The 13425-nt window shown below is 41.7% G+C and overlaps 1 protein-coding gene across 6 annotated transcripts in view; it reads right to left on the reverse strand.

Annotated features, from left to right (window-relative positions):
• The window catches only part of LOC309844800 (contactin-associated protein-like 3), a 173906-nt gene that overhangs the window by 141281 nt on the left and 19200 nt on the right, over positions 1 to 13425 (reverse strand). For 5 of the 6 annotated variants that reach the window (XM_082692044.1, XM_082692043.1, XM_082692041.1 and 2 more), the window contains exon 2: positions 6693 to 6803. The exons of the other annotated variant lie outside the window; for it this stretch is intronic. In XM_082692044.1, coding sequence (XP_082548170.1) covers positions 6693 to 6803 — 111 coding nt within the window. The remainder of the gene's footprint in view (positions 1 to 6692; positions 6804 to 13425) is intronic. 6 annotated transcript variants of the gene reach the window in all.

Genomic DNA, 13425 nt, shown 5'->3' on the forward strand with positions numbered 1-13425 from the left:
GCCAAACCCAGTTTTAAATCCTCCCAAGCCACCAAATCCAACCATACCACCCCAATCCCAAAAGAGGCTGTCATAGAGGATTAAAAAAAAAAAAAAATGTTGACAGTGACAACAGCGCCACCAAAGTTTTACTCCCATTGGTAGATTAAATGTTTAGCTTTTTAAATACTTCAGACCCTAATATTACTCGAGACTGTTGGCTAGGCTTAAACCCTCAACCCCCATATTATATTAAAATGGGGGCTAACATTATCATAGGGACTTGGAAGGGACAGATTAGAAATAAAAGTTCTTATAACTCTTGTGAGAGGAAAAAGGTGCCTAGACTAACCCTAGGAGATATAAAAGAAAAGGGACTTTGCCTTGTGACACACACACACACACACACACACACACACACACACACAAAAGCAAGCTTCCCAATATAAAGACCTATATGAGACTATAATAGTCCCTACTGTCTTCACTAACTTCCTTAAGGCCCCTGCTGGGGCCTGGTTTGCTTGCAGTTCAGGGCTCACACCATGCCTTAATCTTGCTTTGTTCCAAAACTCTTCCTGGAACAAACTCTATATAACTGCCCACATCCTTCCCCAAGTAGATTATTATGAGAAACCAAGGGGTTCCAACATCTTATTGCAGGGATAGAACAAACAAAGCGTGTGGTTCCCATCCTAATTCCAGCACCCCCTGGTGGCAGGGATAGCAGAGTCCACAGCAGTAGGAACCACAGCCTTAATAAAGGAGAAAGTAGATTTTGAGGCTCTTGGGTCCCAAGCAGATGCTGACCTACACTGTATACATAAAAATATAGACAAGCTAACTGATTCCTTAAGCTCTTTAGCTGAAGTAGTACTGCAAAATAAAAGAGGGCTTGACATACTATTCCTTAAAAAAGGAGGTCTCTGCGTAGCCCTAAGGAAGAAATGCTGCTTCTGGGTAAATCACACTGGAGTCATTAAAAACAGTCTGGCAGCCATTAAAAAGAGACTAGATGAGTGCAAACAACAATGCAGGAACTCCCAGGGATGATGTAAAAGTTTATTCAACTGGTCTCCATGAATAACTTCCCTAATATCAGCAATTACAGGCCCCCCTGGTTTTACTATTACTGATGCCACTTTTTGGCCCCTGCATTATAAATGCCCTAATGTCATTTGACAAAACAGAATTGGGGCAGTAAAAATGTTAATCTTATAAGCTCAATATAACCCCTTACAACAGGAGGACATAAAACTGGCTAAAAAGTCAAGGATTTGACTAATCTCCAAAAAAGGGGGGGGAGTGTAAAGTCCTACTTAGCCAGAGTGACCCCATCTCAGTAGAACAGCCATTTTGTTGTTTATGAAGTGACCTTAAATTGACCCTGCCCTCCCAGAGGAACTTACTTAGAAACAAGTCTGAGAAACCAGTAAAATATGGCAGACCAGTCCCTGATAACGGAGCCCAGATACATGGACGGGTCAGGTCAGGCAGAGATAACAAAGAGCCCAGATGGAGGTGTCCAATTAGTAAAGCGCACACACTATCTCCCTAACCACCAAAAAATGTAAACCCCGCCTTGTGGGTGCCAAACTGGGGCGCCATTTCTGATCAAAGTGATAGGCTAGTTCAAACAGCTACTATAGGGTAAATTGTAATTCAATTGGCCACCCTTGTGTGACCTAGCATGACTATGCAGCTTTCTCTGTGTGTTACAATCTCATTGGCCAGGCTCAACCACATGGCCTTTGCTCTATAAAAGCTGATCTGTGAGGCTGGGCAGGGTTGCATAAGAGATGGTCCCGGCTGGTCAGTTTGATTCTCAGTGCTGGCATGAAATACAGCTTTGCTTAACCTTCACTTTGTATCAGTCTTGATCCTTTGATCTCGGACCCCATCAGAGCCCATTGCTGCCTGCCCCAGGAAGACGATGGGCATCCCCAGGAAGTTGACGGGTGTCCTCAGAAAAGAGGGGCCAGCGGGAAGACAGGGTCTGGTGACAGTGTTGAGGTCCCCCTGACCTCCCCACTCAGGGGTCCTAGGGCTGGATGTGCTGAAGCCTGGGTCAGACGCTGCTGTTACTGGGGGATTAAGGCGTTTGCTAAAATTTTGATTCCTCAAGAGGCAGCACCAGCTGTGTCCAGGTGGCATTCCGGCGACCAGGACGGAGTAGGCCCAGAAACCCTGCGTTGGGGCCCCCAGCTCCCCTGCCTGTGTGCTTCCTGTACTGCGCTAGGAGCCTCAGCCGGGAGAACGGGACATTTCCCACAAAGGGCACCCGGAGGGGAACAGTCACCACAGCTGCCTCAGTGTGAGCCGGGTTCCTACATGCAAAGACGCTCGAAATGGCTTGGTAAACAGACCCTTTGACAGTCAAATGAAAATACATGCTCAGTGCACACCCATCACCCTGAGTTTGCTTTAAGTGCCAGAGATATTGAGAAAGAGAAAGCACCCCACAGGGATTCACATGTGACCTCCCCAGGGACTGATTTCCACGCCCTACCCACCAAGCATTCTGACTACAGCTCTGTCTGCATAAAACAGACAAAAATGGGTCGATCCCTTGTGTTTTGTTTTGCTGTCCTCACACAGACTCCTGAACGGGTCATGGAGACCCACTGAAATCTGACTAGAGGCTCTCAGCTCTGACTCGTTGGAAGTTCTGCCCTGGCAAAACATGAGACGGTTCTGATGATTTCCCACCATGGAAACAGAGCAAGAATTGCCCAGCAAGCCTGTCACGACCCGAACAGGTCATAAATCCTTCATTTATGACCGAATAAAACGTGTGACTGAGCTCATTCATGTCCCGTGAAATCTCTGTTTACAAGGAGTGCGGCTCTGGGACGTGTCCTAATTCTAGGAGGGCATCCTCTCAGCAGCCCCCTGACTCATGCAGAACAGACCGGATATCAGATCACTCCCGAGGCCATCAGAACAGGGGCACCTCCCTCTGCTGTGGGCAGACCCCTGGGGAGTCCAGGGCCCAGAAGGGCAGGAGGCCAGGCCAGCCCACTGCTCCTGACAGGAGCTTAGCTGCATGCTTTCAAGGCAATGTCTCCTTTTTAAAAAATCTAGTATGGTGGAGGATCATGTCAAGAAATGCGGGGGTGGGGGGGTGCTTGGAAAACAAAAGCATGACAACTAAATTAGCCACCCATTTGTGACTGCTCAGTCAGCCAAATGCCTCTGGGGAAAAAGAAAGAAAATTCCGTTGATGCTAAAACTCGAGTTCTCTTGAAGGACGCTGCATGGCTTAATTCCTAACTGTTCATAAGCATGCCATTAGAGCCTCTGATGAAAAGAGTCGAGGACCAATTACCTGCTGTAGGAAGCAGAGTATCCTAATGATAGCAAAAAGGGGGAGGCCTGAGCATCACGTGATGTGAGGAGCAGCAAGGGGGGGGCATTCAAAAGATGGCATGTGAATGTGTCAGAGCAAAGCCCACTCCCCCGATTTCCTCAGAGGGAACACAGCAACGGGACAACAGTCAGGCTGAAAGGATGGCAGGAAAGAGAACAGGGGGCCCTGGGATCACCATCCCCCCATCAGCCCCTAGTCCAGGCAGGTCTCCCTTCACGTTCACGGCAGCAGAGCAGCTGACCATGGGGGGCCCAGAGAGACCCCAGTAGCCCTTGTCCCTGACTATGGTCTTCCTGAGTCACAGGTTAAAGGAGCAGTTCAGGACTCCCGTGTCAATTTCAATATGGCGCCTGTGACCCATCAGGGATCCCGGTGCCTTGGGAAGGATTGCTAACTGGGCCCACTACTTTGGCAGACAGGAAGGCCACCTTAGCTGGCAAATCCTGAGCCAGGGGACCTGGGCAGAAATAAAAAAGGAAATTCCTAGAAGGGGCAATTCAGATAAACATGGCTGGATGGAAAACCAATGTAGAGATTAAGTGTTTATATTTTTCTTAGGGAAGTGATCTGAATCACAGCCTTTCTTCTTAAGTAAATTCTCAGGTGTTGATCTGCGCTCAAGTCATGATCTGGAGGGCGTGAGATCGAGCCCCGTGTTGGATTTCATGCTCAGTGCAGAGTTCCTAGTCCCTCTCCCTCTGCTCAACTCACTCATGTTCTCTGTCTCTCTAAAATAAGTAAATAAAATCTTTAAAAATAATAAAAATAAAGAAACTGTATGTACTGACTGCTGTCTTACTACCTTCTACATAAGGTAGATGCAGCAATAAGCTACATACAAAATCCCTGGCAGGAGCCATGAGGGTTCAGATAGTTCTATTTTTCCATAAAAATATTGTAGGCTCAGAGACTGCTGGGCAAAATAGAGAGGTAAGACAGACACCTTCTTTACAACCTCCAGGTACCATAATATAGACCAAGGATATTTTAACCACATAATCAAGTTGTCTAACATGGCTTCCATCACCAGATCTTGTGCCAAATTTTCAGAAAAGATACAACTACTATATAGGAAGAATCATCGTCATTATTATTATAATCTTCCAGATTTTATACAATCCAAATTTTACATTGTAATATCCTAAACTGAACTAATCTGTTCTCTAGCATTTACAAAGTCAAAAGAAATTCCAGGAAAGATTCCGAGATGTTGGCTTTAATTTTTTTTTAGATTTTATTTATTTATTTATTCAAGAGAAAAAGAAAAACAGAGAGAAGACAAGCGGAGTGAGGAGGAGAGGAAGAAGCAGGCTCTCCTCTCAGCAGGGAACCTGGTGCAGGGCTCAGTCCAGGGACCCTGGGATCAGAAGCCCAGCTGAAGGCAGACGCCCAACCGACTGAGCCACCAGATGCCCCTGGGATGCCAGCTTTCAATGGAAAATATGCATAGATGATCCTTCAGAAGGATATTGAGAAACCGTGCTGTCTGAATCCTGCCTTAGGAATGGGTATAAAATCAGATGGCAAAATAAAGGAGTATTTAATGAAATATGTACTTTATACAGTCAGAGTAGCAACAACCACAAGAAAAACCTCATCAGTTGATTGCCATGCTCTTAAAAAATTAATTTAAATCTGCAAAGAGTGATCTGACTATAGTAAATGCATTTTATATTGACCATTTTACAATGGCTGCTTACAATAGTCTAAGTTATTGATTTTTTAATTAAATATAATGGAAATAAATTCATCTTAAACACTGGGATTTTCCTTCTGATGCTTATAAACTTCCCAGTGCCACCACACACTGACAGGACCAGAGGCCTGAATCATAAAGATGTGCTGTATATGCACATCAGAAACACAATACACAGGCCTCTTGGGATCCTTTAAACTAATTAAGGATGATGCTTATTTGGTTTTTACAGTCTTTGGGCAACCATTGGAAAGTTTAGATGTTAAGCTGGTATTAGAGGAACCAACAGACCAAAAATAGTAAATTTGATCATTTAATTATTAATTGAAAACCGGCTTCAGTGAGAGGCTATTTTCACCAGAGGACTGAAAGTCATCATGACTGATGCTTCCTAACTACCTGGAGGAGAAAATATCTGACCAGAAATGGTTTTTTATAGTAAAAGGTCATGAAGGTGGTCCTCAGCAGCGTGATCTCTCCACCCCCCCAAACTCACCAAAATCCTTCCCTGTGTCTTTATGGGGCCCCATCAGTCTATCTGATCACTTGTTCCTGCACTTGACTTTTGAGGACACAATAAAATTCAAGCTATACTTAAACTGTGATCTTAGAAATACCGAATAAAGGGAGGCAAATGCTCTGTTCCATTGTAATAATCTTCAGAATTTACATTTACCTGGGACACAGTCAATTTAAAATTTTACTTTCTGAATGGATCATTCACCAAAAAAGTTAATCTATCCCTTTCCAAGGTAGTGAAACATCTGTGTTTTCAGTGCATGTATTACTCAGTCTGCTGAATGACTGTTTGTGCAAAAGTGAAAGCAACTTTATCCATAAGTCATGGAGCAAGAATGAATGAACGAACACCTCCCCACCCCGAGAAAGGAGCCCTTTTACATTTAACATTGTAATATTCCCATGGGTACAAATGCAGTCTATTTTCAACAGGAGGCTTTGCCCCGGCTCCTTGCAGGCCAGGTCCTGGGATGGGGCTATTTCCCCATCACTACCCCGTGGCAGCTTCCCATCTCACTGGGGTCAGCTCATGGCTTGCTGGGTGTTGCCAGTGCCCATGACATTGGCTCATTCATTTGTTGTTGGGTTTTTCTAAGACTTTGATTATTTATTTGAAAGAGAGAGAGATAGAAGAAAGAGCAGGAGCTGGAAGGAGAGGGAGAAGCAGGCTCCCCACCAAGCAGGGAGCCACATATGGGGCTCCATCCCAGGACCCCGAGATCACTGAGCCACCCAGGAGCCCACAATAAGCACACTTGCTAGTGTTTTAGTTACCCACAAGAAGCACACTTGCTAGTCACCCGTCCATGGAGTGCTCTGAAACTAAAAAGGGATGACAAAATAGGAAATAATCTGGAGCCTCCAGTAATTCCTTTCTGATTCAGGTCTCATTTATGACCACTTGCTGACCATCAGCAGGGACGGGAAACGTCAGAACCAACAGAACAGAAGAACGCTACAGACGCAGGAAGCTGGAAATGACACTTCACTGAACCTGCTTCTTCACTTCCACCCAACTGCGATATAGTTACTCTTCGAGCCACAAAAATGAATATGAAGTAAGAATGGTCGTTATTCTCTCTGAGAAAGACTTGTGATGGGCTAACAGCAAGACAGCATCAGACTCACCATCTCTGCGATTAAGACTTGCGAACCCCGGGCCATGGCTCCTGGACAGCTGCGACGAGCAGCTGAAGGACTCTCGTGGCAACGTGGACGCCAGCGGGCCATCACAGTGATCTGTGCGGAAAACCCCAAATTCAGATTAACCCCCTGCTCCAGGCATTCCCCACTTCTGCCCTCCCTGCCTTCCTGCTTCCTTCTTCCTCTCCCTCCTCTCCTCCCTCCTGTCCTTGCTTTCAGTTAACAGGCCAAGAAAATGCTAGAATCTATGGCAAACGTCGGTCTTGATCAGAGGTGTGTTAGTCGGTGGCAAAGAAAATAAAACCCCTGATTGGCAGCATTTGCCATCTTCCGTGGTGTACATACTCCCATCGTGGGCAATTCCCAGCTGTCAGCATGATGTCACCAACCATCACAAGGGTAAGAGGGTCACACATGTCACTTCATTATACAGTGTTTCCACCGTGCAGATTAAGAGATTAAAATAACCTCAAGAGCATAGACAAGAGTGAGATGCCATGAAAGAGAGTAGTACGCAGTGAGTTTGGAGAGTTTACCTTGGTTTTTAACATGATTAACTTAACTATAACTTTATACAACTTAATCTTTAATAATGACTGTGTTTTAACAACCGGCTTACAAAATTCTTGAAAAGTGAATGAATGGCTCTTGCTGACTGCTAGAAGTTGGTTCCAGCCCACTGCCCCTCAGTGGAGAACTATTAGAAGAATTTCCTTTAAAATCAGGAAGAAGACTTTAACAAGCATCATGGCTTCTGCTGAAAGCCACTCTCAAAGTCCTTTCAGTACCTAAGAGAACATTTCAGAATTAAAAGCACAGAATTGGGAAAGAAAAAAAAAAAAAAAAAAGCAACCACCATCACTTCCAGGTGATACAACGGCAAAGACAGAAAGTCCAAAAATCAGTAAGTGACTGGTTTAGTAGCTCAATATCCCAAAACTGATTTCGTCTTAAACTCTAGGTGGGGGCCAACGATAACTAGAATAACAAATAACAACAAAACACACAAAGTATCTAAGAATGAATCTTACAAAACTGTGCAAAACATTTATGAGGATTATTATGGGGATAAAAAATATATGTTTATAAAAAATAAAAAATTAATAAAAGAAAGTGAAACATCAAAAAAAATTGTAATACAGAGCTAGAGAAAGCAAAATAATGAAATCTAAATTTACACATTAAAATTACCATTCTAACCTAAAAAAAAAAAAAAAAAAAAAAAAAACTATACTGAATGACCTTAAAGAAAAGCAGTAAAATACAGACTCTCGCAATCACAGACAGGAAGACAGTATTTTTAAACTCTCAGTTGTCCCCAGTTTGAGGTAAAGACTCATTAAAAGTCCAATCAAAAGCCCAAGAGGGTTTTTTCATAAAAACTGAATCGGGGAACCATGACTCAGCAGTTCATAACATGGGGTACAGATATGATTTAAGGGGCCTGCGAAGATAGGGAAAAGCTACATCTTTATTTTCATTAAACCTCCAGCTAAAATTCAGCATTTTCTTTAATCATGAGCATAGACAAACCACATCATCTTCAGTAGTGCCCATGCTTTTTTGTTTGTTACCATCATAAGTTACAGACAGTCTTATAGCAATCTTCACAGATATCTGGAAGTATCATTTATGTTCCTCCTTACTTCCAAATAATCGTATTCAACTCAGCACTAGATTTTGTTATTTAATGAGCTGATAACAAAGGAGACATTATATTACAATTTCTGATTGATGGATATCAGCCCTTCACTGTAACTGGCATATATATATATATATATATATATATATATATATTTATTGCATTTATAACCATTGCTATGAGAAGGGGACACAGACTTCAGTGAAGTTCCAAAGGGGTCTGTGGCACAGGAAGGCCCAGGAAGCCCCTGTGATGGGTGTGTGCACAGGCACCACAAAGAGTTGGCCTATTACTGGGGTATGATTAGTACTTCAGAAAATTCCAGAAAAGGGGTGTTATCTACATGTCATGGTCAACAGAGCTAACTCGAGTGTTAGCCTAGAAGTTTCTCAGGGTCTAGAACGTTGAGCAGAACAGGACTGTATTAGTCTCCCTATACACAGGGGGTCCTGGGGACCTCACCACAACCTTGAAATCACACAGCAGATTGACAGCAAGAGAGAGCTATTCCCATTAATTGTGTGTCTAGTGAAGCCTGCTCTCTTCCCAGCCCTGGCCCCACACAGTCTCCTTTAGGGGTCTGTCCTGATGCTAGTCCCCTCTGCTCACACTGTTGTCATCTCATCACTGAAGCTAGCATAGATTTTGCAACTGGGCTTGGGTGGGACTGGCATTCACCAGCCTTGCCGACTCTTGGGTATCACTCACCCTTCACTAAGCCTCGGTTCTCTCCTCAGTTCAATGGGGAATCACATGACTAGCCAGTGATGATATCACATGATTATGCAGTACAGTGAGCCGTTACACAACAATACAAGGGAACGCACACAGCAACATGGCAGGGAGTACAACAGGGACTCACTCACTGAGAGGACTGCTGAGGGTTGAAAGTATTTGCTTTTATTCTTCTCACTCTGCTAAGACAAGTCAACACTTATTAAGTTCCTTCAAAAGATGCTATAAACACATGTTCCCCATATAGAGATGTGAAAGGCAGTGTTCAACGTTCCAAACCATATTGTCATTTTTTATTCTTACTTCAGAGAAGGCATATGAAGCTTAGTCTTTAAAAAGAAAAAAAAAAGAATAGCTTTTGTGCTGTAATCTTTTTTTGGAAGAACAATTTATAAAATTTATTTTTAAATGACAATGTTTTTTATAACCCTAACTTAAAGGCTTCAAAACCAGTGTTTCATTTTATGCCAAGGTAGTAGAAGTCGAGGACTTGTGTGCTCAAAAACAAGGCAGTCACATCCTTACAAGGTACCTGGAGAAGAGAGGTTCAGAATTTGGACAGTGTTTTCCAGGCATTCAGTGTGTTTCTAACTGAATTTAATCCATGTAAGGTGAAGCCTCCAGAACCATCCCAAACCTCCATTAACTACTGTTTTCAACCTGAAATATTTATGTTTTCTACTACGATTCCTGAAGCAAAAATTGTCAAGACCCAATTTAATTTTCTTTTTTCTTTGCATCATTATGATATATGTGAATCCTACTAAATGAGTATCATTCTCATGAATAATCTGATAAACATTATTTCTACCCCAAAATAAAAATGATGATTCCTGAAATGTTTCAAAGGTACAAGAATTATTCACAAAGTATGGATTTTGACAAGTGAAATGGCAAAACAATTTTAAACAACTACTATTTATCACTAGAGGGAAAAGCAAGTTGAGTACGAATAATAAGCTTATGAGAATTAACATGTGAAAATAGAGAATATTGCAGTTAAGTAAGCTAATGCAATTTTATTTCCCTTCATAATAACCACCTGTATTAATGAGAGTGAGTCCATGGAATAATCTTAATTTTGAGATGCACTCATCCTTCAGTGGTTCAAATGTACTCCAAGTGAGGTTCTCAGAGGGGCTTAAGAATGCTAAAGGAAAAGTAATGGTCCATTGTCACGGGTTTTAGAGAAAAAACAAAGACACCACAATTGTTCATGATTTTTGTATGACTCAGATAAGAGTGCTAGAGACATCCTTATGTGCATTCTGATATAATAAATCCATATTTATGAAATACTCAAAGCTTGTCTCACTAGGTGCACTTAATACAATACCATTTTAATCAAAAGCCTATTGTACGTCTTACCAGCAGAACAGCCTTAGACTGAGATTATAAAACAATATTCCAGCTTCTAATTTTTAAAATTATATATATTTTTTCCAGGTGAAATCTTAGAAATTTGGAACTTCTCACAACTGGAGAAAATAGAGCTGGCTTAGCCTTCCCACTCTAGGTGAGCTGATCTGGGGGTTTTCTAGGCTCTTGATCTCCTTCTAAAATGACTTAAATCTATCCTTCCCCACAGACAGAAAACAAGCCCAGACAGACTCCGTCAGTTAGCCATAGCCTGTCCTTAATACATTTGCTCTGATTTCTTCGACACTTCAAATTCAGTTTGTACTCAATTATGTGTAAGTGGTATCTTTTCAGGATGCCTTATCTTCTGGATAAGATTAAAAATTCCTCAGCACAGAAAATTCATGTTTGTTTGTTGCTTGTTTTTGTTTTTTTGTTTGTTTGCTGCTTGTTTTTCATCCTTCAGCATATCACAATGGACTCCAGTCCCTGGAATGGAACAGAGAGTATGATCTAAACTCCCCTCGACTTCTGGCCCTACTTGCTCCTCCCACTTGGGCAGCGGGAATCAAGGCCCAGAGGCACACAGGGGTGCCCAGTTGCCACTGGACTGGCAAGAACATCTGAACTCAGAAGAGCCTGAAGATACCTGGGAATCTCTCTCCATCAGGAGGAATGAGGCCTGGAGCTAGGCTGCTGCTCTAATATTCCCCTATCGCTGGTGGCCCATCAAGGCCACTGAGAACTTTGTGAATATCTGGGGCCCCCACACCTCCCTTCCCGAGGTGGGGGCTTAAAGAGTCCCAATCCGTACAGGTTCCAAACCATGCTGTCAACACTTTGGACAGTGGTACTGACCTTGGCCAGAGTTCAGGGGCACTGGCCAGTCTCCAACCCTCAGGTGTACACACCTGTGCATGTGTGTGTGATGGTAATGCCCCCCTAGAAGTGACAGGACATTCTGTAAGCATGGCATACAGGGTGCTCTAGGGACCCGTGCCTAATTCTCCAAGCCCATTTCAGCCACCCCGACCCTCACTTGCCCCTGAAAATGTGTGCTGCTGTGTACTCAGGCTGGCCATTACCCCTTGTGGGACTATACTTGGCCACCAACTGGGCATCCCATGAATTTGAACAACTGTGAGTCTGAGTTGCTTAGTTTCATGATCCTCAAAGCCCAGCCTGTTAGGAGCCCAGCTGAAGGAAAGCAGGGGTGATTTCAGATCTCTTGTCTGTTCCAATAAATTGTGCATGCTAATTATAGAATACAGTCATATCTCTGTAAGAACCAAGTCAGAAAGGGCAAATTACACCAAGTTACTGGCTAATTTATTTATCTCACCCATGCAGAGAGTGCTAATCTACCCATTAGCACAGTCCAAAGTTAAGCACTCTTGTTTTTACTTCTAGGCTTGCTTTCCTATCATAACCTATGTTGTGAATTATTTCAAAGGTTTGGTTTATGTTCACTGCATTAAATGAGAGCTATTTAGTGATTAGCTCTAGATCCAGATGTTGCCTGTAAAATTATTCCTCAGCATTGAAGGATTCACTTTTTTTTTTGTAAGTCAAACGGTAACACTACAAAAACAATTTACCATTAATTTTAATGGAATGATATAGCAAATTAATATCCATTAATTGCAACTATCATTAAGTATGAATTTAAAATAATTATTGTTCTTATAATTAAATAATACCTCATGTTCCCTCCAGCTGAGTGAACTCATACTGATAGTGTTTCCTTTTTTAGATCAAAGCATTTGTAAAATGTCTTACATATTTTTGATAAAATTCTAAATTACAAAATAATATATTCCAAATGCTGAATCCAAATGGTAGAGAAGATGTAACTGGGCAAATATTTGTTAATAAAAAGTGCTTCCTGACTAATGATCTGGCTTTGATCTTCCAGAAAATCTGCAACTCAAAAGCACAAAATCACTTTTGAAAGTCTTCTTGTTAGAGTACCAATCAATAAAATTGAAAACAGGAAATCAATGCACAAAATCAATCAAATTGAAATCATTTACCAACCTTTGAAAAGGTCAGAAAAGATTCTTGCCAGGCTAGCTTAAAGAGAGAGAGAGAGAGAGTGTGTGTGTGTGTTCACAAATTCCTAATAACAGAAATCAAGGAAAGAACATCACTACAGATCCCGCAGACATTAAATGGGTAATAAATAAATAATATGAACAGCTCTACACCTACAAATTTAATAATCTAATTATCAAATATGGACTAATCCCTAAAAGAAACAATCTGCCAAATCCACACAAGAAGGAAGACAATCTGTATAGGCCTATATCTATTAAAGAATCTGAATCTATAATTAATAACTTTCCAAAACAGAAAGCATCATGTCCAGATGGCTTCAGTGACAAATTCTACCAAATATTTAAGGAACAAATGTTACCAATTATCTACAAATACTTTCAGAAGCTAGAAGCAGAGGGAATACTTTCTAATTTGTTTTATGACAACTGAATTACCCTAATACTAAAAGCAGTCATAGATATTAAAAGAAACCCATAAATGAATATCTCTCATACACATAGAAGCAAAGTCCTCAACAAAGTATTAGCAAATTGAATCCAACAATGTACAAAGAGAGAAGGTGTAATTCATCCCAGGTATGCAAGGCCAATTCAACATTCAATAAGCAATTAATGTAATCACCCACATCAACAAGCTAAAGAAGAAAACCACACAATCGTATAGAGATGCAGAAGAAAGTATTTGACAAAATGCAACACTGTTTGTTGCAAACACTCTTAAACAATGAACAGAGGGGAACTTTCTCATCTTGAAAAAAAATATCTACCAAAAACCTAAAGTTAAATCATACTTAAAGGTAAGAAACTTGACACTTTCCCACTGATATTGGGAGCAAGACAAGGTTGTTCCCTCTCCCCCTTCCTTTTCAATATCCGACTAGATGTCTTAATTAATGCAATTAGACAGGAAGAGGAAATAAAAGGG

The sequence above is a fragment of the Mustela nivalis genome, assembly GCF_964662115.1.
Source record: "Mustela nivalis genome assembly, chromosome: 12".
Lineage (NCBI taxonomy): Eukaryota > Metazoa > Chordata > Mammalia > Carnivora > Mustelidae > Mustela > Mustela nivalis.